This window comes from Perognathus longimembris, chromosome 10 (genome assembly GCF_023159225.1).
Source record: "Perognathus longimembris pacificus isolate PPM17 chromosome 10, ASM2315922v1, whole genome shotgun sequence".
Lineage (NCBI taxonomy): Eukaryota > Metazoa > Chordata > Mammalia > Rodentia > Heteromyidae > Perognathus > Perognathus longimembris.
In genome coordinates, this window is record NC_063170.1 from 1,687,539 (window position 1) to 1,711,127 (window position 23,589).

The 23,589-nt window shown below is 63.2% G+C and overlaps 1 protein-coding gene and 1 non-coding gene across 2 annotated transcripts; both read left to right on the top strand.

Moving 5' to 3' along the window:
- Window positions 1-3,641: 3,641 nt before the first annotated feature.
- Window positions 3,642-3,714, top strand: Trnam-cau. Its single transcript has one exon. It is a non-coding gene; the product is annotated as a tRNA-Met (tRNA).
- A 340-nt stretch (window positions 3,715-4,054) lies between these two features.
- Fbxo31 (F-box protein 31) lies at window positions 4,055-15,213 on the top strand. Its single transcript, XM_048354994.1, has 9 exons — window positions 4,055-4,481; window positions 8,750-8,821; window positions 8,951-9,027; window positions 9,195-9,362; window positions 10,061-10,135; window positions 10,409-10,518; window positions 11,277-11,430; window positions 12,186-12,511; window positions 14,184-15,213. Exons 1-9 carry the CDS (start codon window positions 4,055-4,057, stop codon window positions 14,404-14,406), a joined length of 1,632 nt encoding a protein of 543 aa, XP_048210951.1. The 3' UTR covers window positions 14,407-15,213.
- Window positions 15,214-23,589: the final 8,376 nt, after the last annotated feature.

Consider the following 23,589-nt stretch of genomic DNA (forward strand, 5'->3'; position numbering starts at 1 on the left):
AGCCAAAACATGCAAGCTGAGTGGTCTTCCTCATTCCTTTCTTTTGCGCAGGTCCAGCCGCTCGAGATCAAGCTGCTTTTGGCTCCTGTTATTCAGCTTAAGTTTACCCTTTCCCAGGCCCACAACCTTGTCCAAGCCTGTTGTTTCTAGGGACTAAAAAAAAGTGTGTGTGTGTGGGGGGGGGCTCCCCTACATCTCAAACTTGATTTCTACAATCACTATATCCAAAATCTAGAATCTTCACACTCACACGCGTCCCTGCGGGATTGCAGGAGACCCCCCAACGGAACCCTATGAGCATCATCGCCACGCTGACAGCCAGGAGGACCTAGGTTGCATACTGGGCTCCAGAGCTTTTACTCAGAGCCAAGTCTCCTGGCATCTTCGTGGGGTGCCTGGGTAGAGGGGGGCACCTTGTGTAGTCACCCGACATTCAGGGCACCTGTCTAGCATCTGCTCCGAGAGGAGCTCGGGCACCGTGCCAGAGCCAGGGGAGAGAAGGGCCTTAGGGGGTGCCTCCGGCCAGTTTCGGCCTCCTTCGGGGGCTGCCCTTGGCAGTAGGAAGTAGGAAGAACGCGGGCAGGCGTGAGAAGGTGCTCGGAGTTAACCGTGCTCAGTGCTGAGATGGCGGCCAGCAGGTGGGTAGCCCTTTGTCTCCGGCTGCGTCCCGTGGGGACCTGGGGCCTGGAGTCCGCAGGTGGTGTCCCGCCTGGCCGTGTCTGGACTCCAAGATGGGGCCAGGGCTGCAAACCCCTCCAGCCACGAGGCCGATTCCGGGGCGGCTGGCCGGTCCGGGTCTGCGTGTGGCCGGTGCCCCCCGAGCTGTCCCACGCGAGGCTGGCGCTCCTCGGCTAACGGGAGCTAGGGGTCCCGCGGGCTTTCCTGCCCGGGCTGGCCTCGAACCCCGACCCTCCATCTCAGCCTCTGGAGTAGATGGGCTGGCGGGGGCGGGGGTGGGCGGGCAGCCCCGGGGCCCGGACCCGGTGCTCCAGGCGGGACGCGGGGCGCTGGCGCCCGGGGGGTGTCCGACGTCCGCCGGCCCGGGCCGGGAGGGCGGACGGCACCGCCCGGGGCCGCCGGAGCCGCGGCGGAGGCCCAGCCCGCGGGCCGCGCCGCCCGCCCGCCCGCCCGCCACACTCCCGATGGCCGGCGCGGCCGCCGCCGCCGCTCGTCCCGCCCCCCGCGCTGCGCGATTGGGGGGCGCGGCCCGCGGCCTTGTTTTCAGAGCGGCGATTGGCCGGGCGCCCGCGGGGTCATGACGTCACCCCTGCTCTTTAGAAGAAGTAAACAAACAAGGCTTGCTCAAGGGCCGGGCCGGGCCGGGGGAGGGGCGGAGGGGGAGGGGGACGGGGATCAGGGGGACCCTGGGGGCCGGGAGCCGGGGGTCCTCGGGGACCGGGGTCGGGGGGACCCTGGGGGCCGGGAGCCGGGGGTTCTCGGGGACAGGGACGGGGGGACCCTGGGGGCCGGGAGCCGGGGGTCGGGGGTCCTCGGGGACCGGGGTCGGGGGGACCCTGGGGGCCGGGAGCCGGGGGTTCTCGGGGACAGGGACGGGGGGACCCTGGGGGACGGGGACCGGGGGTCGGGGGTCCTCGGGGACAGGGACGGGGGGACCCTGGGGGACGGGGACCGGGGTCGGGGGGACCCTGGGGGCCGGGAGCCGGGGGTCCTGGGGGCCGGGGCCGGGGGGGGGGGACCCTGGGGGACGGGAGCCGGGGGCCGGGGGTTCTCGGGGACAGGGACGGGGGGACCCTGGGGGACGGGGACCGGGTGTCGGGGGTCCTCGGGGACAGGGACAGGGGGGACCCTGGGAGCCGGGGGTCGGGGGTCCTCGGGGACAGGGACGGGGGGACCCTGGGGCACGGGGACCGGGGTCGGGGGGACCCTGGGGGCCGGGAGCCGGGGGTCCTGGGGGCCGGGGCCGGGGGGGGGTCGTGGGGACCGCGGGGGACTCTGGGGGCCGGGAGCCGGGGGTCCTGGGGGCCGGGGCCGGGTCGTGGGGACCGCGGGGGACCATGGGGGACGGGGGGACCCTGGGGGACGGGGGCGGTCGTGGGGACCGCGGGGGACCCTGGGGGACGGGGACCGGGGTCGGGGGGGCCCTGGGGCGGCGCCGGGCTGCGTTGTTTCCCCGGGGTCCTCAGGCCCCGCGCGCCCCTCCCGCGGGGCGCCCGGTCCCCCGCACGGCGGGCACCGCAGGTCGGCTCCGAGAACCGTTGAGTCACGGCCGCTCTCGTGGGTTTCGGATGTTTAGTTGGAAACGAGGCTCACGGCCTTTCCTGCCCGGGCTGGATTCGAACCCTCAGCCGTCGGCCTCCGGAGTAGCCGGGGTCTCCGGGCCTCGGCGCCTCCCGGTCATCCTTCCCACTCCGCGGAGGGCCCCTCGGGCTCGGACCCGGATCGGGCCGGTGTGCGGCGCCGCGCGCCCCCTGTAGTGTTCAGGGCTCCACGGTGGAGGGGAGGCCGAGCCTCCAAAGACGAGCACGTAGCCAGCTTGCTTTACGTAGATCCGCACTTTATATCCCTAGACAGCCCAGACCCCAGCTTCCTGGCGGCCACCTGGGGGGGGGGGCCTCCCGGCCTCGCCTGCCCGGGCCGGCGCTGAGCTGCGCCCTCCAGGCTGGAGCCTCGTGGGAGTCCCCCGCGCCGCCCCTGCGGCGGCTCCACGCAGGGCCGCGCCCGGGAGCTTCCTGGGCGGGCCGGGCGGGCCGGACAGGCGCCGGTCACCGGTCTCCGGCGGGGCGGGGCGGAGTCCGGGGCGGCTCGGTTCAGGTGCTTCATGCTTCAGCCACGTAACCCGGCTTGTTTCCCCTGCCCCGCACGGGCTGGAGCTCGGGGCCCGGGGCTTGTGCGTGGCTTCTCTGCTCCAGGCTGGCACCCTACCAGCCCGGCCGCAGCTCGACTTGCGGCTTCGGCAGGGTGGTTGGGAGTGAGAGCCCCGGGAGCGGCCTCCTCTTGCCCGGTGCCCGTTTGGGCCACGCTTTCGACGTGGGCACCCGGCGCCTTTTCGCGTCTCTGCTGGCCCGGACTTGAGCTCGGCCCCGGAGCCCGGTCCTCCCAGCCAGCCCCCTACGGCCTTAATGGCAGCTCCACTTCCGGCCGTGGGGGCTCATGGACTTCCCGGCCCGTCCTCAGCCCTCAGCCTCCGGGGCAGCTGGGACGATGGGTGTGAATGGCGGGCACCCCACTTCTCTTCCTACGTGGGGACAGGCTGGGGGCCGGCCACCTTTCCGCTTCGGCCGGCGGAGGGCCGCGAGGGCAGGTGTGCCCCGCTGGGCCCAGGGCCCGCTCAGTGCGCACGCGCGCGGGGCCGGTAGCCCGGTCCCGGGACTCCAGCCCCTCCGGAGGCTGAGGTCGCAGGCCCGAGGCCCGATCGAGTCCGAACACAGACCCTCCCGGTAGGACGCGTCCCGCCGCAGCCGCTCCGTGACGGGGGCTCGTCAGGAGCCCCACGTGGCAACAGCCCTCGTTCTAACGGCGGCGGGCCGGCGGGGCGACGCGGGAAGAGCCACCCTCGCCGACACCGACGGGCACGAGGTTCATCGGAGAGCCGGGCCGCGGGGCCCCGGGTGCGGCGGGCGCGGCCCTCGGGAGGCGGCCCGGAGCCTTCAAGCGTCCCTAGGCCGGGCGGCCGCTCGGGAGCCTCGTTAGCGCAGTAGGTAGCGCGTCAGTCTCATAATCTGAAGGTCGTGAGTTCGATCCTCACACGGGGCATCCGCGGTCCTTTTTCCTCCAGCCGACTGGCGCGGTAACTCTTTTCCCGGAGCGGTTCGGGGGCAAATCTACGGAATACTAGGCTGCAAATTGCCCGGCACGCGCCTGCTGCGTGGGGTCGGGGAGGCGAGGTCAGCCCGGGACAGTGGGCGTGGCCTCGGGGGCGTGGCTCCTCCCAGGCCAATCCGCGAGGGGCGAGGCCGCGAGCCTCCGCGGGGTGGGGGCGTGGCTGCCCACCCACCCCCGCGCGCGGCGCCTGTGGCGCGTGCGCAGAGCGGCCGGCATGAGTGCGCGCGCGCGCGCGCGCCCGCTCTCCCGACCGCCGTCCGTGCTGGCGGGCATGGCGGTGTGCGCTCGGCTCTGCGGCGTGGGCCCGGCGCGCGGGTGTCGGCGGCGGCAGCAGCGCCGGGGCCCCGCGGAGGCGGCCGTCGCCGACAGCGAGCCGGACACGGACCCCGAGGAGGAGCGCATCGAGGCGGGCGCGGCCTCGGCCGGGCCGGGGGCCGGCCCCGGCGCGGGCGCGGACACGGACCCCGACGCGGACCCCGGGGCGGAGCGCGTCGAGGCGGGCGCGGCCTCGGCCGGGCCGGGGGTCGGCCCCGCCGCGCCGCCCGCGCGCTGCTCGCTGCTGGAGCTGCCCCCGGAGCTGCTGGTGGAGATCTTCGCCTCGCTGCCCGGCACCGACCTGCCCAGCCTGGCCCAGGTCTGCACCAAGTTCCGCCGCATCCTGCACACCGACACCATCTGGAGACGGCGCTGCCGGGAGGGTGAGCGCGCGCCGGGCTGCAGAGGCCGCCCTCGCCCCCGCGGGGGGTGCCGGGCTGGGTGGCCGGGGAGAGGTGGTGCCCGGGGCCTGGGAGGGCCTGGGGGAGAGGGGGTGCCTCAGCTGGACGATCAGGGGAGAGGTGGTGAATCGGGCCTGCGAGGCCGGGGAGGGGTCGTGTGCCCGGCCTGGAAGGGTTGGGGGCTGGAGGTCCTGGCCTGGGGGAGGGGTGGGAGTGTCTGCAGTCTGGGTAGGGATATGGACCATTTGCCCCAGCTTCCTCCGTGGGCGCTCCCATGTTGGATTCCTGGCTCAGAGTGTTGCGCTGGCAAGACTCCCCGGGTTTAGGGGTTCTGGTTACTGCTGCCCTCCACCCCCACCTTGACTTGTGGGTGGAGCTGGGGCTCCTCAGGGCGGGGTCTGTGTCCAGGCCTCACCTTGCCCTTAGGAACGTTGGTCGCATTTTATTTGAGTTCTGGGGCCAAGAGTTAGGGCTGGGAGTAGCGACTCTCAGTCACACTCCCCAGCCAGGCTCCGGCCTTGGTCCACCAGCCATGTGTGACATGCACTTGTGTTTTTGGCGAGTGGGTAGGTGAAAAACACAGTGCAGAAGAGCAGACGGAAGAAAGTAAACGTCCAGAGATCTCTGCCGTCAAATCTTTGCATGCACACACACGGGCGTGTATGAATTTGGTGTCCCCCCCCACCCCCCCGTGTATTACCTCAGAGACATTTGTGCAGGAAGCTTGGCAAGCTACAGCCTGCACACATGCAGCACAGACTAATCCCTGACGAAGACTGAGGTTTCCATGTTCACGTGTGCATTTTGCAGAAATCTAGGAAAGCGGGGGTGTGTGGGGGAGCAAAGATGAAGCTTTGCTGTGCCTGCCCCCCCAGGAAGGCTGCCCAGCTGATCTCTTTCCTTCACCGCAGCAGCGGGGCGGGCCGTCTGGGCTTTGCTCAACAACGTAGGGGTTGAGGCCAGGTTTGCGGCCAGCTGGTTGGAGTTCCGGCTCAGGCTCTGTTTACCGGCTGTGTGATCCGGGTCAGGTTGCTTCACCTTCCCCTGCGTTGCTGGGGCGTTTGGTGGGAGATCCTTTCCCATGGGGTGGTGTTGAGCGCCATGGGGAGCCCTCACCTGACTGGCGTCTGCGGGGTGAAGTTGCTGCTTGGTCCTTCTTAGGGTGTCTTTGGTAATTTCCAGTTTGCTTCTTGGCTTTTTCCTACAAACTCTCAAAATTAAGCTTTGCTCGTAAGGTTTGCTTTTGCAGTTTAACGTCGAGATCCAGAGACCGTCCCTGTGACCACCTCTTCCTGCAGACTGCGCTTCACGCCAGCAAGCCTGCAGAAGTCTCTGGATGTTTTCTTACCTGTAAATCCAGGGACTGTGGGGAGGAAGCTTAACTGAGTCACGATTGTGGGTAAATCGATAGGGGTTGATAGAGATTGGTGGTCCCGAGGGGTGTGTGGAAGTGAGCTGGGGTGTGGCTGAAGTCCTGCCTCGCCTGCTCGCGACTTGGGGTTTGATTAGCAGCACAAAAAACAATCAATCCCCTACCCGTAAGCGTTAGTGGTCAGTTGAGCTTCTCTTATTCTAGTCATCTTTTTAGCCCATTTTTCCTGTTATTTTTCTTGGACTTATATAGGTTTTATTACATAATCTGAGTAATTTGTTGAGTATCTATAGTTCCCTGTGTTTGAGCTTCATTTGTAGTAGCTCTTGAGAACCCTGCCGCTCTAAAGGTATGGGTTCTGACTGCTGATGAAGGTTAGGGAATGGCCCGTGAGGGGCTGTTGGACGTGGGCTCCCTCGCTCTGCAAGTGTTTCTTAACCGGTTTGACTCTGTAGTTCAAGTTGTCCTCAGACCCAGAATTGTCCGGGCTGAGCCTGAGGAGTGCGGGGAGTACAGGGTGTGTGGTTACACCTGGCTGTCCTGGCAGCTGAGCTGGGGCTGCTATGCAGTGCAAGGCCCCGGGCCAGAGGTTTAGATGGAAACCTGCACTGGCCCCGCCTGTGGTGTCCTGGCTTCGTGTAGTTAGCGGGGTCTTGGAAGGAGGGGGGAGACTTGTTTGGGGTTTGGCGAGGGTCTGGGGGCAGTGGACTCGTGTGTTTATCTGAGTCTCCTGGTCCCTGAATGACAGCCCGGCCAGCCTCCCTGGCCCTAGTGTTGGGATCCACAGTGCTTTGGGCCACAGTGGGACTAAGTAGTTCCCTGGTCCTTCCCTTGAGACCGTGAGAGGCTCCTCCTCAAGCCAGGCCTGTCCTGATGCTACACCAGTGGGCCCTGGGCCGGGGGCGTGGCCCCAGGAGAGGACGAGCCTGCCCACTTCCGTGAACACGGGGTGCACGCGGAGTCCCGCGGCGCTGCCTGGGCCCCTGCAGCTGCTCACGTGGGGGGGGGGGGCTGGACCTAAGTCATCATTTTCCAGGGCCCGCCCTCCGCCCCGGCTGGTCGGCGCCTCACCCAGTGGCCATCGCCACTTTTGACACGGTTCACTTAGGAGATGCTCCGTGAAGTGTGCACAAGCCTAAGGAGCTTAGGAAATGCAAGGTCCAATTCCAAAGCAAGGCTGGAGGGAGGCCTTCCTGCCGCCCCCCTCGGGGAGCCGGAGGGCCGTCGGCTCTGCCCTTCTTCCCTTGACAACAGATACTTTAATGGCACCGGGACGAACCTCTGTGCGCTGTTTTGATTAACTGGAAGTCTGAAGGGGGAAGCTGAAATTCAATTTTCCTGCAACGTTTGGCCTTTTTGACAGCAGTAGAAATGGATGGCCAGTGCTTCATTATTTTTTCTGAAGAAACCGGAATTGCAATTTCTGCTCTCTGATTTGCTGATGACAGAGTACAGACGTGGCCTTAGTTGGCCATGGCTGACACTAAGGGTTATTTGGGAAAAAGATTTTAAATTTTGGCTTTTAAGAGCCTGCCCGTTCTGGTGGAAGGGACGATCTGAGGGGGGAGGGGCAGCGTCGCCTGCCTTCTGGAGGGACCCCTGGCCTTTCCTGTTTGGAGGAACTTGTCTCTCTCTCCCCACCCCTCTCTGTCTCTGGTGCTGGGGATGGAGCCCTGGACAGGCCTGCTAGCCTGGGCCACGCCTCTTGACTTGTGCAAGTTGGACTTGGGCCCCTGCTGGAGTCTTCCTTCACCACGCAGGGAGCTATGGACAGGGGTGCTGTGCAGGGCATCTTCAGATGGAGGGGAGCTGGAAAGCAGCCCATGCCTGTCCCCTGGTCACAGTAGGTGGCCGGGAGCGGCCCCGCTGCCCCGTGTCCTGGCCCAGCGCATCTTCTTGGCGCAGGCGGCTGGGAAGGGCGTCGGGGGCGTCTGAGGACCTGGGCCTGTGGCCCTGCTGGGGTGGGTGTGTGAGCGCTGGCGTCGGGGGCTCCCGAGGCGCCTCCTCCTCTTCCTCTCAGAGACAGGAGCTGGGATTGGCTCCCCGAGCGGCTGCTGTATTTTGCGCAGAGCTGCCAGACATGGTTTGGACACTCAAATCTGCCAGGCTGCGCTGGGCACGGGGGCGGGGTGTGCGGCGGGTGTGGCAGCGGCCCACCTGGCGCGGCTGCTCCCGCGCTCCTTGGTCTGTGTGGACCCCCCCCCCCCCGCCCTCCGCGTGCTGACCACTGCTGCTCTGTCCTCTGGAAGCAATGCCAGGCGCCAGTGAGCCAGAGCCCGGGGCCACCGTGAGCGGGGGGAGACGGGGCGCGGCCGGCAGCAGCCGAGGCCGCTGGGGCTGCGGTGAAGGAAGCCCCTGCTCCTCCCGGCCTGCGCCTCGGCCCAGCCCGCCACGCCACCCCTGGGGTGGGCTGGGCACACCCCTGCTGGAGGCCAGGGGGTCACGGGCCCTGAGCACGGGCAGTCCTGCGTGGTTACTGGACTGCTCCCCCGCCCCCCCTTTTATTTTTGCCCGTCCTGGAGTTTGAACTCAGGGCGTGGGCACTGCCACTGAGCTGCTTTTACTCAAAGCCAGCTAGCATTCTTGAGCCACAGCGCCTCTTCTGGCCTTTTCTGTGTCTGTGGTGCTGGGGAGTCGGACCCGGGGCTTCGTGCGTGCTAGGCGAGCGCTCTAGCACCAGGCCGCCTTCCCAGCTCCCCGGGAGTCACACGGTAAAGTCCGAGAAAACGGCTGCCCGCACGCGGTGGAGTGGACGTGGAGGCGGGCAGCGCGCGGGGCCTGCGGGAGAGCCTGAGGCCCTGGGGGGTGCTCGTGCCCCCCCCCCCCAGCTCCCTGCTCCCAGGCGGGGGGCCAACCCCCGGCTCGCTTCTTGTTTCAGAGTACGGCGCCTGTGAGAGCCCGCGGAGGCTGGAGAGCGCGGGCGTGTCCTGTCGCGACGTCTACACCCAGCGTGAGTTGGCGCGTCCTGCCTTCCGTCCTGCGCTTGTGTTGAAAGCCGGGACTCGAGGGGGGTCTCGGGCCAGCCCCCTCTTTAGTAGGGCGCGGCGGGGGGTGACGCGCGCTCCTTCCCTTCCGGCAGTGCTTCACCGGTACAGACACATCCTGGGGCTGTGGCAGCCGGACATCGGGCCGTACGGAGGACTGCTGAACGTGGTGGTGAGCCGGCGGGGCGGGGGGGGGGGGGGATGCCAGGTCCCTCGGGGGGCAGGCTCGGCTTAGAGGCACAGCCCCTGGCTCGCGTGATGGCAAGGGGCAGGTGGGCCTGGACGGGCTCGGCTCACGTTGGTGGACGGGAAGGTGAGTGGGGGCTCTGCGCTCTGCAGGTGGACGGCCTGTTCATCATCGGCTGGATGTACCTGCCGCCACACGACCCTCACGTGGACGACCCCATGAGGTTCAAGCCTCTGTTCAGAATCCATCTGATGGAGAGGAGGTCCGCCACCGTGGAGTGTATGTACGGCCACAAAGGGCCTCACAACGGCCATGTCCAGGTGGGTGAGGGCGGGGCCCCCAGGCGGGCAGGGGCGTGGGGCCATCTCCCTCCCGGGGCCGTCCTGGTGGCCCGTGGCTGGGGGAAGTGTCTCCGCCCTGCAGTGTGTAGTCTGTGCCGGTTTGGACGGGTGGGACGCCACTGTCTAGAACCCGCTCCCGGTTTTGCCGTCACCGGACCCTTTGGTTCTGTCGCTGCATGCTCAGCTCCTTTGCCTTCTGTCCTCGAGATCATGAGCTGAGCTGGGCACCCGAGGCTCACGCCTGTCATCCTAGCTCGCTGCTCAGGAGGTGGAGACCTGAGGATCGTGGTTCAGAGGCAGCCCAGGCAGGAAGGGCTGTGAGACTCATTTCCCACTAAATCCCAGAGCAAGACGGAAGTGGCACCGTGGCTCAGGGCCGGCGCCCAGGCCCAGAGCTAAGGCTCCAGGACTGGCGAAAACAAAACCCCAAGGACCAGGAGCTTAGAGCCAGCCTTCCTCCTGGCCGCCGGCCTCACGGTGTGGCGTGCAGTCGGCGCCGCCGCGGCCTGGCAGTGCCGTTCCCGCCTCTGGGCCCCCGGCGCTCTCCTTCGCATGTCCGTCTTGGCCCCACCTTGGGCATGTTCAGGTGGGCGGGCACCGCGTGCGGAGCGGACGCGGCGCAGCCGAGGCTCACCGGCCGCTTCCTCTGCGTCTTCTCCTGCGCCACCGAACTGAAGATCGGGAAGAAGGACGAGTTCTCCACCAAGTGCAACCAGACGGACCACCACAGGATGTCGGGCGGGAGGCAGGAGGTGAGCCCGCCGCGGGGCGGCGTGCACGGAAGCTGCCCCCGTGACCGGCAGCCGGGCTGCGGTGCGCACACCCACGGCTGGCGTGGGACCATCTCGGGGTCCGGGCCGGGGCCCGGGCGGGTGTTGCCCCGGCGGGGGGGGGAGGGGTCCTCAGCTCCGGCTCTCCGCTCTGCCTCCGGCCGGCCCGCCGGGAAGCCCCGTGGACGCGAGTGCCCACGGGGCCGTGCCCACCGGCCCGCGCGGTCTCGTCACAGTGCTGTGTTCTCTGGGAAGGAATTCCGGACGTGGCTCAAGGAGGAGTGGGGCCGCACGCTGGAGGACATTTTCCACGAGCACATGCAGGAGCTCATCCTGATGAAGTTCATCTACACCAGTCAGTACGAGTAAGCAAGGCCGCCGCGGCCTCCCCGCGGGGCCGGAAATGCAGCGTTCGTGGCCACGGGCCTTCTCTTTTCCTTCGTGGGTACTTGGAGCAGCCCCCAACCCCTGTGGGTGCTGTGGGGACGGTCCCCTCGGAAGGCTGAGCACAGTCCTTCCTCTGTGGGGCTGTGAGTACAACTCTGTCTCCTGCTCCCACCTGTGATTTTTTTTTTTTTTGTGTGGTGTTACTGGGACTTGAACCCAGGGTCCCCAGCTCTTTCTAGCCTTTCCTGCTCAAGGCTGGCACTCTGCCACTTGAGCCACCGCTCCACTTCTGGTGTTCTGCTGGTTACGTGGAAATGAGTTTCAGGGACTTTGCTGGCTGGGCTGGCTTTGAACCATGATCCTCAGAGCTCGGCTTCCTGAGTAGCTGGATGACGGGTGTGAGCCACTGGCCTCTGGCGTCAGGGCTACTTGCTGTCACCTGCAGCGCAGGCCCTCCAGTGGCCGTCGTGAGTTGAGGCCAGTCCTCAGAAGTCCAGTTCTGGGCTGTCTCCTGGCCTCGGCCCAGGTCCTGGGAGGTGTCCCTTCCACGGCGCTGTGTGCTCCTTTCCTGGGGGTGACGGGAGTGGCAGTGCGCGGTGCTGTGTGGCATGTGTGACAGGACCGGGAGGGGGGTGAGGCTGGTGCGGGTCGGGGTGCAAGCTACCGTATGGCCTGGCCCTGAGGACGCCTGCCCCGCCGGAGCCCAGCCCCCTCCTTCTGCCTGTCTCCCCCGCAGCAACTGCCTCACCTACCGCCGGATCTACCTCCCGCCCAGCCACCCCGACGACCTCATCAAGCCCGGCCTCTTCAAGGGCACGTACGGCAGCCACGGCCTGGAGCTGGTGATGGTCAGCTTCCACGGCCAGTACGCCAGGGGCACCAAGATCACCGTGAGTCGTTGCGCCCGGGCTCCGTCCGAGCTGCAGGTCCTGCAGCCACGGCCGCTACGGCAGCTCGGGAGACGCTCCCCCCGCACTCGAGTCTCCCAGTAACCCCCCTGCCACCTCCAGCCCTGATCTGGCCGCTCACTGCTGAGGTCACACTCGCCCCCTCCCTCTCCCCCTCCCCCCAGGCACTGGAGTCAGTGGCTGGCCTGACCGTAGCTGTCGTGCCCCGAGGGAGAGTGGCCCCACTTCCAAGCTTCCTGTCTGCCTTGGGGAAGCTCCGGTGGCCTCGTCAGGCGTGGGAGAACGTGGTTCTTCCCGAGGTTTGCGCGCTGCTCCTGCAGGCCGGGTCCGGCCAGGTCCAGGTTCCTGGGCGGCCTGTGCCGTGAGCCCGGGAAGCTGGAGGCGCGCTGCCGCCCTGCTGGCGTGTGCTGCAGGGGCTTCCGGGCGCCGGGCTTCCGGAGGCAGCTGGAGCTCTGTGCGCGGGTGGACGGCTCTGCGAGTTCCTCCGCCCTCTGCCAGACGCTGAGCTGGTCCCCACCCAAGGTCCACGGGCACAGGCGAGCGCGGAGGGCGGGCGCCGCTGTCCCGTCTTCTGATCCCCACCCAGTGGGCCGCCAGTGGGCGCTCGCTTGTCAAGGGCTAGTGCTCAGCCGGTGGCAGAGCCACAGTGTGTTCTAGCAGCCAGGGCGGATCTGGGCAGGAGGCTGTGCATTCGCTTTGGTTCTGAGACCCAGCGCTGCCATCTGCCTGTCCCACAGGGTGACCCCAACATCCCTGCGGGGCAGCAGACAGTGGAGATTGACCTGAGGCACCGCATCCAGCTGCCCGACGCTGAGAACCTGTGCAACTTCAATGAGCTCTCACGCATCGTGCTGGAGGTCCACGAGCAGGTGCGGCGGGAGCAGCAGCAAGAGGCTGGTGACAGCCCCGCCCCGCCTCGGGAACAGCCGGCCACCAGGGGACCTGGCGGGGCAGCTGCCCAGGACGGAGCGGCCTCAGCCCCGGCCGGCCAGGGACAGCCTTTTGTGCTGCCTGTGGGCGTGAGCTCGAGGAATGAGAAATACCCGCGCACCTGCAGGATGTGGTAAGGACCACGGGGGCCCTGGCTCCGTCACCAGCTCTGCGCCTTCACCCTTGTTCTCGGGGTCCTCTCACCCCTCTGGGGACTGAGGCTGGGGCACCTCTAGCTGCCTCACCCGGCACAAACGCCATGGCTTCGCCAATGGCTTCCGAAGGGCCAGGGAAGGGCGCCCAGGTCAGAGTCCCGAGACTGGCAAGTAGACAGTGGAGAGGCCCGGCCCGTAGCCCCTCGTGGTGGTGGTGAGAACCCTGCCTTCCGTCCGCCGGGATGTCCTCGCGGGGCCTCCCACACTGCTGGTGAGCACAGTGCACACGAGGCCTCGGGTTCTGACCAGCCTTGGCCGGCCACGCCCACGCCTACCATCTTTCTGCTGTTGGTGGGCTGCCATGTGGCCTGCACTTCCTTGGCTTTTGCATTTACACCCGTGCCTGGCCCGTCTTCAGGCCATGGTCCGTGTTCCGTGCCCTTCCCGGGACCTATAGGCCCTTCTGCCCAGATGAACAAGGCCTTTGCCCAGGCCCCTTACATTTGCTGAAATGGAGTAAAATGAGTGACTTCAGTATCTGTCTCACGGACCGCATTCCGATGGCCCGCTGACCATCAGCGGCTGGAGCTGCCGTACTAGACAGCGCAGATCTAGAAGAGTCTACCAGCACACAGTCCTGCCGGGTGGTTGCCCTAGGGTTGAGGGCTAGTTGTGGCCGGTCTGCCTGTCACCCCGCCTCCATCCTTAGGGTTCTCCCCTTTAGCCTCCAGGGGGCTGCCACACCATGGCAGTGTTAATTCAGAATGAACCACCACGGGGGAAAGGCAGGCAGCGTGTCCACGTACACAGCAGCATGGCTGGATCTGCAGCGGCGGCACGCACAGAGCCGCCCAGTGGAATTTCAGCTGTCATTTAGAATGTGAAAGAAAATGGCTTCTCTTACCTTATAAAAGTGTTCCAATCCCCAGTGTCCCGTGCCCGCACCAGAGCCCCGCACAGCTCAGCCCAGGCTGTGGCCGGCCCGGGACCCCGACCATGCCCGCACCAGAGCCCCGCACAGCTCAGCCCAGGCTGTGGCCGGCCCGGGACCCCGACCATGCCCCAACCAGAGCCCCGCACAGCTCAGCCCAGGCCGTGGCCGGCCCGGGACCCTACCATGCCCGCACCAGAGCCCCGCACAGCTCAGCTCCCGACTCCAGGTTCTGTGGCCGGTGAGGGTGTCCAGCCGCAGCTCTCAGCGCTCCGGTGGATCCGGCCTGGGCTGGGCACAGCTCGGGGCGCTCAGGCCCTGTAAGATGGACGGGGCTGCGATTGAGTTGAAGGTGGGCCTCAAAGGCACGCCGGGGGCTTTACAGGTTTTAGTCGAGGTCAGGCTCAGCGGTCTCTGCTACCCCCGATGCCCCTGCGGTGATGTACCAATTCCAGAATTCAGATCGTGGCTTCCTTAGGCCTGCTCTGCGAGGCTGCGGCCAGGCGGGCCTGCGCTTAGGAGCGGGGAGGTTCAGTGGCCAGTCAGGCCCACGTCCTGGCCCTCTGCGTCCAGGTGCCTGCCTTGCGTGTCCGCAGTGGAGTCTGGTCAGGGCTTCCGGGCCCTGTGGTCCCATCAGCCTGCTGGCTCGGTGGCGGTGGCCGGGGTGGTGCCTGTCCTCATACCGGGCCCTCCTTCTCACGCTGAGTTCTGCTCCCCAGTTTCTACGGCACGGGCCTCATCGCTGGCCACGGCTTCACCAGCCCCGAGCGCACACCCGGTGTCTTTGTCCTGTTCGACGAGAACCGCTTCGGCTTCCTCTGGCTGGAGCTGAAGTCCTTCAGCCTGTACAGCCGTGTCCAGGCCACGTTCCGGAACGCAGACGCGCCGTCCCCGCAGGCCTTCGAGGAGATGCTCAAGAACATCCAGTCCCTCAGCTCCTGACCACCGCGCCGCCCGGGCTGTGTGGCCAGGGCTCGGCAGGCACGCGGGATGGGGCCTGGGGCCTGCTCCCGGGCGTGCGCCTGCTCACCAGGGGCCGGGTTATGCGTAGCGGGTAACATATTCTTGTACACTCATGGTAGCCGTGAAGGGGAATGCTGAGCATGTCAACAGCAGCAAGGCAAACAAAGCACCCACACAAGCACCCATGCGAGAGTCAGGACACACGGGAGCCAGAGGAGGCCGTGCGGCGGGGCAGGGGAGTTCACGCGTGAGCTGTGGCGTCTCCTGAGGCGGCGGGAGGTCGACGGCCCCCGGCCAGTCGCCCCGGCCCGAGCGGACGAGATGCTGCGGCTTCGTAGGTGGAACTTCCCGCGGCCCACTCCTGCTGGAGGCCGGGAGAGGACGCCGTCACCAGTGGGGCGGGGCAGATGGGGCCCGCGGCGTGAGAAGGGCCTCGGCGGTTGGAGTCGCTGGTGTGCAGGACCCTGGACTGGGTTCCTGCTTCTCTGCTGCTCGCTTGCTGGGTTTGGGGCACGGGCCCCGCCCTCGCCAGTGCAGTGGGGGGGGGCGCGGTCACGCGGCAGTGTCCTCGCACGCGCAGGCCTCTGCCCGTGGCGCGCGGCACCGGCCCTGCTGCTTGCTAGCCCCTGAAGCTGGGTTTTGGTGGCCTATCAGCTTTTCTTTTATGGTTAAATATGGTTTTTTAAAAACTACTGAATGTTTAATGTGTTTTTCGACTCGGTTATCTTTTTTGGGGGATTGACAAAATGTAAAGATGTTGTACAGAGTGGTTACAGTTACATAAGGCCGTGGGTACATTTTTTGTCAAACATTGTTACTCCCTTGGTGCATCATTTTGTACCCCCCTCCCTCCCGCCCTCCGACTCTGTCGGGGCTTTGCTGAAGAACAGAGACCACATGTGCAACCATTGCAGACTTTCCTTTTCCTTTTTCTTTTAAACGTTAAAAAATGTTGGTTGTGGGGCTTGAACTTGGGGCCTGAGCTCTTACTCAGAGTGAATGCTCTACCACTTGAGCTACAGTCCTACTTCCAGTTTTCTGGTGGTTAAGTGGAGATGAGTCTCATGGACTTTCCTGCCTGGGCTGCCCTTGAACTTCGGTCCTATCTCAGCCTCCTGAGTAGCTAGGATTACAGATGTGAGCCACCAACACCTGGTGACCCGAGAACTCTTGGCAGTGCTTGTTGCGGCCTGTTCAGTCTCCGAGTGGGTTTGCAGGCGAGCCTGTTTGCTCTGGTTACTTGTCCACGGAGCCTGCTCTGAGCCTTGGCGCTGCGGAGGTGGCAGTCGACTGGTCCTGGTGGCCTTTGCAGAGACCGACTTGAGGACCGACTTAACCTTCCCAGCCTGAGTGCCTGCGCACTGGCAGCTGTGTGCCTTGCTCAGAGGCAGCTGCCCAGGGGCCGCCGACAGGTCCTCCCAGGAGGGGCGGCCAGGCCCTAGGGGCCGCGAGCAGGGCCTGTGGTGGACTGCGTGGCCGGGGTGCAGATGTGGCCTGCTGCTTGAGCCTTTGCTGCTTGTTTCCCTTCGCAGTGCCAGACGAGCCTGCCGTCAACAGTGGGAACTGGCACGAAGCTCTGAGGAAGGTGCGCTCGGAGCACAGCTCAAGAGTGGAGGTCGGGCTCCTGCTCTTTAGGTTTTCTCTTTGTCTACTGAACTTTTTTTTCCCCCTAGTCCTAGGGCTTGGACTGGACCTGGGCGCTGTCCCTGAGCCTTTGTGCTCGAGGCTAGCGCTCCACCACTTGAACCACAGCACCACTTCTGGCTTTTTCTGAGTAGTTTTGGAGAGTCTCACGAGCTTTCCTGCCCAGGCTGGCTTTGAACGGCCATTCTCGGGCTGAGTCGCTAGGATTACAGGTGGGAGCCACCAGCACTGGCTTTTTTTTTTTCTCAGCAGGAGGGTCAGCCGTCAGGAAGGCCGGGTGTCACCTGCCCAGCTCCCTTCCTGGCCGTGAGAAGGCTTGAGTGACGCAGACACTGGCTTCCTGGTTGTCTCCCCCCTCCCCCCATGTACTTGGCCACAATCTCAGATTATTTATGTGCCCTCCGAGGCCGGGGCTTTACCCTCTGCAGGTGGCGACCCCAAAGGCTGTCACTGTCAGGTTCTGCACGTTGCAGCAGCACTGGCAGTTGAAGTTGGGCAGCAGCTAGGTCCGGTGCCTGACTTCAGGTGGCAGGTGGACTGAGGATGGGCGTTGGTTCTCCTGCTTTGTGGCCTCACTGCCCTTTGCTGCTGGTTAGGTTGCTTGCGGTGGGGGGCAGAGCACTGGGGGCCTCTCCTCTGTGGAAATGGGGTTGGGCGTCCAGCACAAATTGGAGACCCTTCTGTGCTGGGGCTGAGTCTTCATCTCTCCAGTGACACCGAACGCCTTTGTCTTTACGGAAGCGTGGCAGGGGCCCCGGCTGTCAGCCTCCTGCACCCAGAGCTCCAGTAGCCACTGGAGTTTCTCCTCCTTGCCTGTTCTGGACTTGGGTGCATCGAGCACCTGTGGCCTGGCTCGCGGCTGCCGCTGGCTGCACGCGTAGGGCTCAGGCTTCGGGCGCCCCTGCCCGGGGCTGTCACGGCCTGCGGCTTCACTGTCCTCCGGGGCTTCCTCTGCCAGCCTCCTCCCCATGGTGCCAGGGGAGAGGGGAGAGTGGGGGTGGAATCGGAGGGCTGCACCCGTCTTTACTGAGAGCCGTGTGCCGTTTGACCTGGATAGCAGATCGATGCTCCCCAGTGCCCGCCCTCCCAGCAGCCCCTGATTTTGGGCTCCCTGATCTCTCGGGCCTCCTGGTTTAGTGAGGACATCCTCTCAAGATGGAGCCGCAGGACGCAGTACACTCCCCTCTGACACTGCAGCTGAAGCAGCAGCCGGGCCCCTTCTGCCCCCTCCTCTTCCCACTGCCTGCCTCTGCCCCCTGCGAGGAGCGCCCTCTGCTGGCACAGACCCTTTCCGTTTGGGGAGGGTCAGGAGTGTCCTCCGGGAGAATCCTCGTGTTTGGCTGGGTGTGCACTTGGGGAATCTGAGCTGCATGGAGGCCTTAGGCGATGGACGGTGGCGGGGGCTGAAGGGCCAATTGGAGCACGAGCGGCGGAGCCTCTGTTCTTCAGCCACAAGGCCTACTTGCGAAAGAGCATTGTCTTGTGCTCCCCCGTGCTCTCGGTCAGAGAGGTTGGTTCTAGAGGTGCTCAGGTTTACCGGAGGGCTGGGGGGACCCTAGCAGTAGCCCTGTGCCCCTGGTGCCTTGTTCCCTGGGCCCTGTCAGCTGGGACATGTTTTTTTCTTTCAGTTTCGAGTAAATGTTTCCGAAGCCTTGTGTGCGGTGTGGTTTGTGTCCTTGGGAGTCTCTCTGGGTGGAGGATGACACTTGGGGGCTTATGGGCTGTTGGCCTGGCAGGATGGAGCAGTGGAGGGCTCCCTGGAGCCTTGGTGGTCTGACCCCGTCTGTGTGGCCCCATCTGCAGTGCCCAAGGGAGCAGCGTGTCTTGGCTGACCTCACTGCTTTTCCCCTCACAGCCACTGGCTTTCCAGTGGTTGTCTGGAGGTGAGTCTCATGGACTTAACTGCCTGGGCTGGCTTCGAACCTGGATCCTCAGATCCCAGCCTCCTGAGTACCTAGGATTACACTTGTGAGCCCCCAGTGCCTGGACTTAAAGAGACCTTATTGTTAAAAAAGTGTTTTGGCTGGTTGTGGGGCTTGAACTCTGGGCCTAGGCGCTGTCCCTGAGCTTCTTTGTGCTTAAGGCTAGCACTGCCGTGAGCCACAGCACCACTTACAGATTTTGAGTGGCTAATTGGAGATAAGAATGTTACAGGGACTTTTCTGCCTGGACTGGTTTCAAACTGTGATCTTCAGATTCAGCCTCCGGCGTCGCTGGGGTGACGTGAGTCACTGTGGTCCTGAGATCTCAGCCTCCGGCGTCGCTGGGGTGACGTGAGTCACTGTGGTCCTGAGATCTCAACTGGGGTGACATGAGTCACTGTGGTCCTGAGATCTCAGCCTCCGGCGTCGCTGGGGTGACGTGAGTCACTGTGGTCCTGAGATCTCAGCCTCCGGCATCGCTGGGGTGACGGGCGGGAGCCACCAGTGCCTGGCTAGAAGGCGGGTGGTGATTTCACAGCTGGTTTAGTAAACAGAAAAGCAGACGGGGGGGGGGGTGGTGCACATGCTCCCCAGGTCTGTCTGGCCTTGGGGCTCGTTTCCATCTGTGCTCATCGTACAGGAGAGCAGCCAGCCAGGCGCGCTTAGCCCCCAGCGGCTGTGCTCATCTTACACAGGGCTGGGGCTCTGCCTCTGCCTAGAAGTGGGGGAAGGGACACCACCAGTGTCTGGTGCCCGTGTAGTTCCTTGTCCTTGAGGGCTCCACGGGAGGAGGATCCCCATTTTCCATCTGCGAAGCTGTTGGCAGGAGTCTGGGTACTTGGAACCCTGTGTTCCTCCTTAGTGGAGTCTTTCTGCAGTGAGACCTCTAGTGGGGACTCAAGGTTGCTGCAGTGACTACAGCCAGGGACGTGAGAGGAACAAAAAGCCATTTTTACTTTTTATACACGTGCACATACACGCATGCACGTATACGTACACACGCATGCATGCATGCATACATACGTTTGGTGGGGGTGCTATGCAGGACCTCGGGTATGCCGGGCTTTATACTTGCTAAACTGGAATTGGAACAGGTTCTGTGACCTCGAGGCAGGCTCTCGTGTGCCACCTCCTGTGCTTCCTGTCTCTGGACATGACAGGCATGTGCCACCACAGCTTTCCAGTGAGTCAGCGTCTTGTGAACGTTCATGGCCAGCTGGCCATGAGCCAGAATCATCTACCTCTGCCTCCCAATAGCCAGGAAGCTAGGAGAGGCGTAAGCCATTGTGCCCAGCTCCAAGGAGCTTCCCTTCCCATTCTGGGGCTTGAACTCAGGGCCTGAGCACTGTCCCTGGCTTCTTTTTGCTCAAGGCTAACACTCTGCCACTTGAGCCACAGCGCCACTTCTGGCTTTTTCTGTGTATGTGGTGCTGAGGAATCAAACCCAGGGCTTCATGCATGCGAGGCAAGCACGCTACCACCAAGTCCCATTCCTAGCCCTCCAAGGAGCTTTTTTTTTTTTTTTGGCCAGTCCTGGGCCTTGGACTCAGGGCCTGAGCACTGTCCCTGGCTTCTTCCCGCTCAAGGCTAGCACTCCGCCACTTGAGCCACAGCGCCGCTTCTGGCCGTTTTCTGTATATGTGGTGCTGGGGAATCGAACCTAGGGCCTCGTGTATCCGAGGCAGGCACTCTTGCCACTAGGCTATATCCCCAGCCCTCCAAGGAGCTTTTTAAGACACTTCAAAAAATCTTCTATGAGAAGCCCCCAAAAATCCTCTATGCAAAAAAGTCTTGCCATGTATCCCAGGTGCTGTCTAGGAGCCTCGCCACTCAGAAGAGCAACACCTGGGCTGTGCTGTGGCCCCAGGCCATTGGCCTGTGGAGCTCAAGCTATGCTGACGCTGTTTCCCCGTGGTGGGTGGTGGTCCCTCTCTCGTTAGTGGGCAGCAGATGACCTCAGCCTGGCATTTGGGGCATGAAATCACTGAGTGCTGAGCACAGGTTTTCATTCCTGTGGGCGGCAGACCTGCTGTGTCACCCTGCAGAGTCCATGTGGTATAAGAACCCGCCAGTTTCCCAGTGGCTTGCACTGGGTCCCATGGGGGTGCCATTGGTATTGTATCTGGCTGTGACAGGTGGCAGTGGACACCTGTTGTGGGTGTGCCTTGTGCTGTCCACGTGTGGCAGTGGCTGTCTACATGCTGTGTGTGGTCCTGGGAGGCAGCAGGAGGACCTGGAGTCGCTGGCAAGAAGTCCAGGCCTGGCCGGGGAAGGGCAAGGGCGAGGACAAGCCCCTCGCTGGCACGTGGCCGGGGAAGGGGCAAGGGCGAGGACAAGCCCCTCGCTGGCACGTGGCTGGACTGGGCAGGGAACTCAGGTTATTCCATGATGAGTGGACCCTGTCCCCAACATCCTTCCCCTTGTAGAGGTCCGAACAAGCCAAGTCTGGACACTGCTAAGAGCCCCAAGCAGGCAAGTCTCAGTACCTCACCTGGGAACCCCCGAGGTTACAGAAGGCCAACTCGTAGGTGCCACTCCTCACCACCGTCTACCTTCACCTCTAAAATGGTTCCTGCTCCTGGCAGCACCTATTTGTGGCCCTTGGAGGGCTCATCTATGCCTCCATGAAAGGTTAGGGTCTGGGGTGGTGATGTGGAACCTGAGGGGCAGAAGGCTCACCCTGTGCTGGCGTCACCGCCATGCCCCACTGTGAGAGCAGAGCGTCAGAGGGGACCCTGCCCAGGCTCAGGTCACCAATGCCCTCCCACTGCAGAGGGTGCGTGTGCGTGCGAGTGTGTGATAGAAGAGAGCGAGGGCTCCAGAAAGGAGGAGAGACATGAGCAGCAGCAGGAGGCACCTGTGGTGCAGAGAGGCCTGAGGCCTGCAGAACGGCTTGAGGCCTATGGAGAGGCTTGAGGCCGGAGGAGAAGCAAGAGGAGATGTGAGGAATAGAAAGGTCGGTTCCTCGGCTTTGCGAACAGCCCCCAAACTTTCTCGCCAGCCCATGTGCCCCGCAGTCTCGCGGGTTTTCACCCCTGGCGTGCGCTTTCCAAGTGACGTTTGCTCATGAGGGGGGCCTGTAACAAGCTCGCTAGGCGATTGTCAGCATTCTGGCTCATCACCTTCTCTCGTCCCTTCCTACCATTAGCCTTTGCCCCGCCCTAATAAATCAGATTGCTCACGAAGCGTCTCCGAAAAAAAAAAAAAAAAAGGTCAGTTCTTGGAGGCTTAGAGGTTTGGAGGTTGAGGCTGCTCTGAGCTCTGGGTTCTGGGTAGGCAGCCCAGGGCAAGGTAGTTGGCAGGCCAATATTTGGAGGTATTGGCTGGTCTGGTTCTGGGCTGTAAATAAAACTCCTTTGCCACCTTTAGCCATGCTTCCGTGGATTTCCTTGCTCGCAGGTTATTACAGTGACACAGTCTGGGAAAGGGGGTCAGCTAAGGAATGGCAGGCACAAAAGCCAGGCACCGTGCCTGGTCTGAGCAATGGGGTAGGAAGTGAGGAATGCAGACAGGGATGCGCGTGTGAGTTCATTCCTGAGTGCCGGAACTAACCATCCCTGTAGGCCCTGGCAAGGATTAGGGCTCAGCCATGGCACCAGGAGGCTCTGAGCAGGTTCAGGGTTGGAAAGGGTGGCAGGGGGAGGCAGATGCCGTGAGGACAGGGAGCGTGGCTCTCTGGAAGTCAGACGGTGAGAGACCCGGGGCATGTGGAGCAGGCGGATGCAGTGGGATGGAAGAGCTGAAGACCATGTGCCACGGGGCCACTGAGGTGGACACCGCCTCAGGTGTTTGCGGCTGAGCCCCGAGCTCCTGGGGCTCGGCAGAGAGTAACTCAAGGCTGCCACTCCCGCCTGGGTGCCCCGATGGCAGTGAACGCGAGGAGAGATGGCCAGTCCTTTCTCCAGGCTCCGTGGCAGCCCATCTGTTTCCAGGGCCCCCTGGCACAGCCCTTCCAGTGGCCTTGGCCTCAAGGGCAGGACAGCATCGCATCGCCATGGAGCTGCTCTGTCCCCAGGGTTCCGCAGTTCCATTGGAAGGCAAACTCCCACAGGGTGCAGGGGGGACACAGCAGGTGGCTGGGTGGCCTCTTCTCTCACGGTCTTCCCAGGAGGCTCGAGTACCTGGTCCCCAGGGCAGTGGGGTGGGGGCAGGGGTGCAGTGGTGGCAGAGGCATTGAGAAGCAGTCCTCTTCGAGCCTGGCTGGGCCCCTTTGTCCACCCTCCCCCCCCCATGACAGTAAGGATGACGATGAGGACGATCGTGTGTCCCCTGGGCGACGGCAGGCTGGCAATGTGAAGCCAGGCCAAGCGCAGGCATCCTATGGCTCTTGAGAGAGAACCACGTCACTGCTGGCGAGAACGCACACCAGTGACTCCGAGAGGAAAGGGTAAGGGTGACACAGGGCACCAAAGTCTGGGTAAAAACTAGGAGCCCTGAATTAAGGGGCATTTGTTTGTTTTTTTGCCAGTCCTGGGCTTGGACTCAGGGCCTGAGCACTGTCCCTGGCCTCTCTGTGCTCAAGGCAAAGGCTAGCACTCTGCCACTTGAGCCACAGCGCCACTTCTGGCCATTTTCTATATATGTGGTGCTGGGGAATCGAACCCAGGGCTTCATGTATACGAGGCAAGCACTCTTGCCACTAGGCCATATTCCCAGCCCAATTAAGGGGCATTTGACACAAAACCAACCCACCCCATCAGTGCCTGGGGAGCTCTGGTTCCAAATTTTGCAGGATGGAGCCTGAAAGGCCCAGAAAATTTCTCCAGCAGGGGAGACTACCACTTCCTTAGATTCTCAACGTTCACGTTTGGATTTGCTGTTTGTCGTGGGTCCGATCAGGCCGGGTTACTCTGGGATAGTAAGCCAGCTTGGGTTCCCCAGCAAGGGATTTTTTTTTTCTTCAGGATTCTCTCTCGGTTTAATGTGGCATTACATGGCATCTACCAGTCATGTGGCCAGACCCTGTTCTTTTCATCTGTAAAATAAAGTTAGCCTATATCCAAGATGCTCACGTTCATCTACACATTAGAGTTTGTGCAGGTCCTAGGGCTTGGGTTCAGGGTAGTAGGCTCTTGGTTCGCTTTTTTTTTTTTTTATCACTCATGGCTGGTACTCCACCACTTGAGACACATCTCTACCTACAGCTTTTTTGCTGGTTAATTTGGAGATGAAAAGTCTTAAGGATTTGTCTTCCCTGAACTGGCTTCAAACCACAATCCTCATATCTTTGCTTCTTGCTAGGATAATGAACCACTGATGCCACAAAGTGTTCCTCCTCCTCCTTTTTAAAAATAATTTATTTATTAATTAAACATTTTTTTGACAAGGTGTTGTCAAAAGGGGTACAGTTACATAGTAGAGTTGTGTGTGCATTTCTTGTGATATTTTACATCATTTTTCTTTCCCTTCCCTAGGTCAGGTAGACACATATACGATACACAGTGTACCAAAAACATCAATGGTAGCCACGTGGCCTACGCCAAAGGAAATTCACCTAGGGCTTTAAATGTAATGTCGGCAATAGGGTTTGCTTATCCTTGTCTTATATGAACGTATATACATAGCTTTTGAGCTATTGTATTCCCCTGAGAGGTCT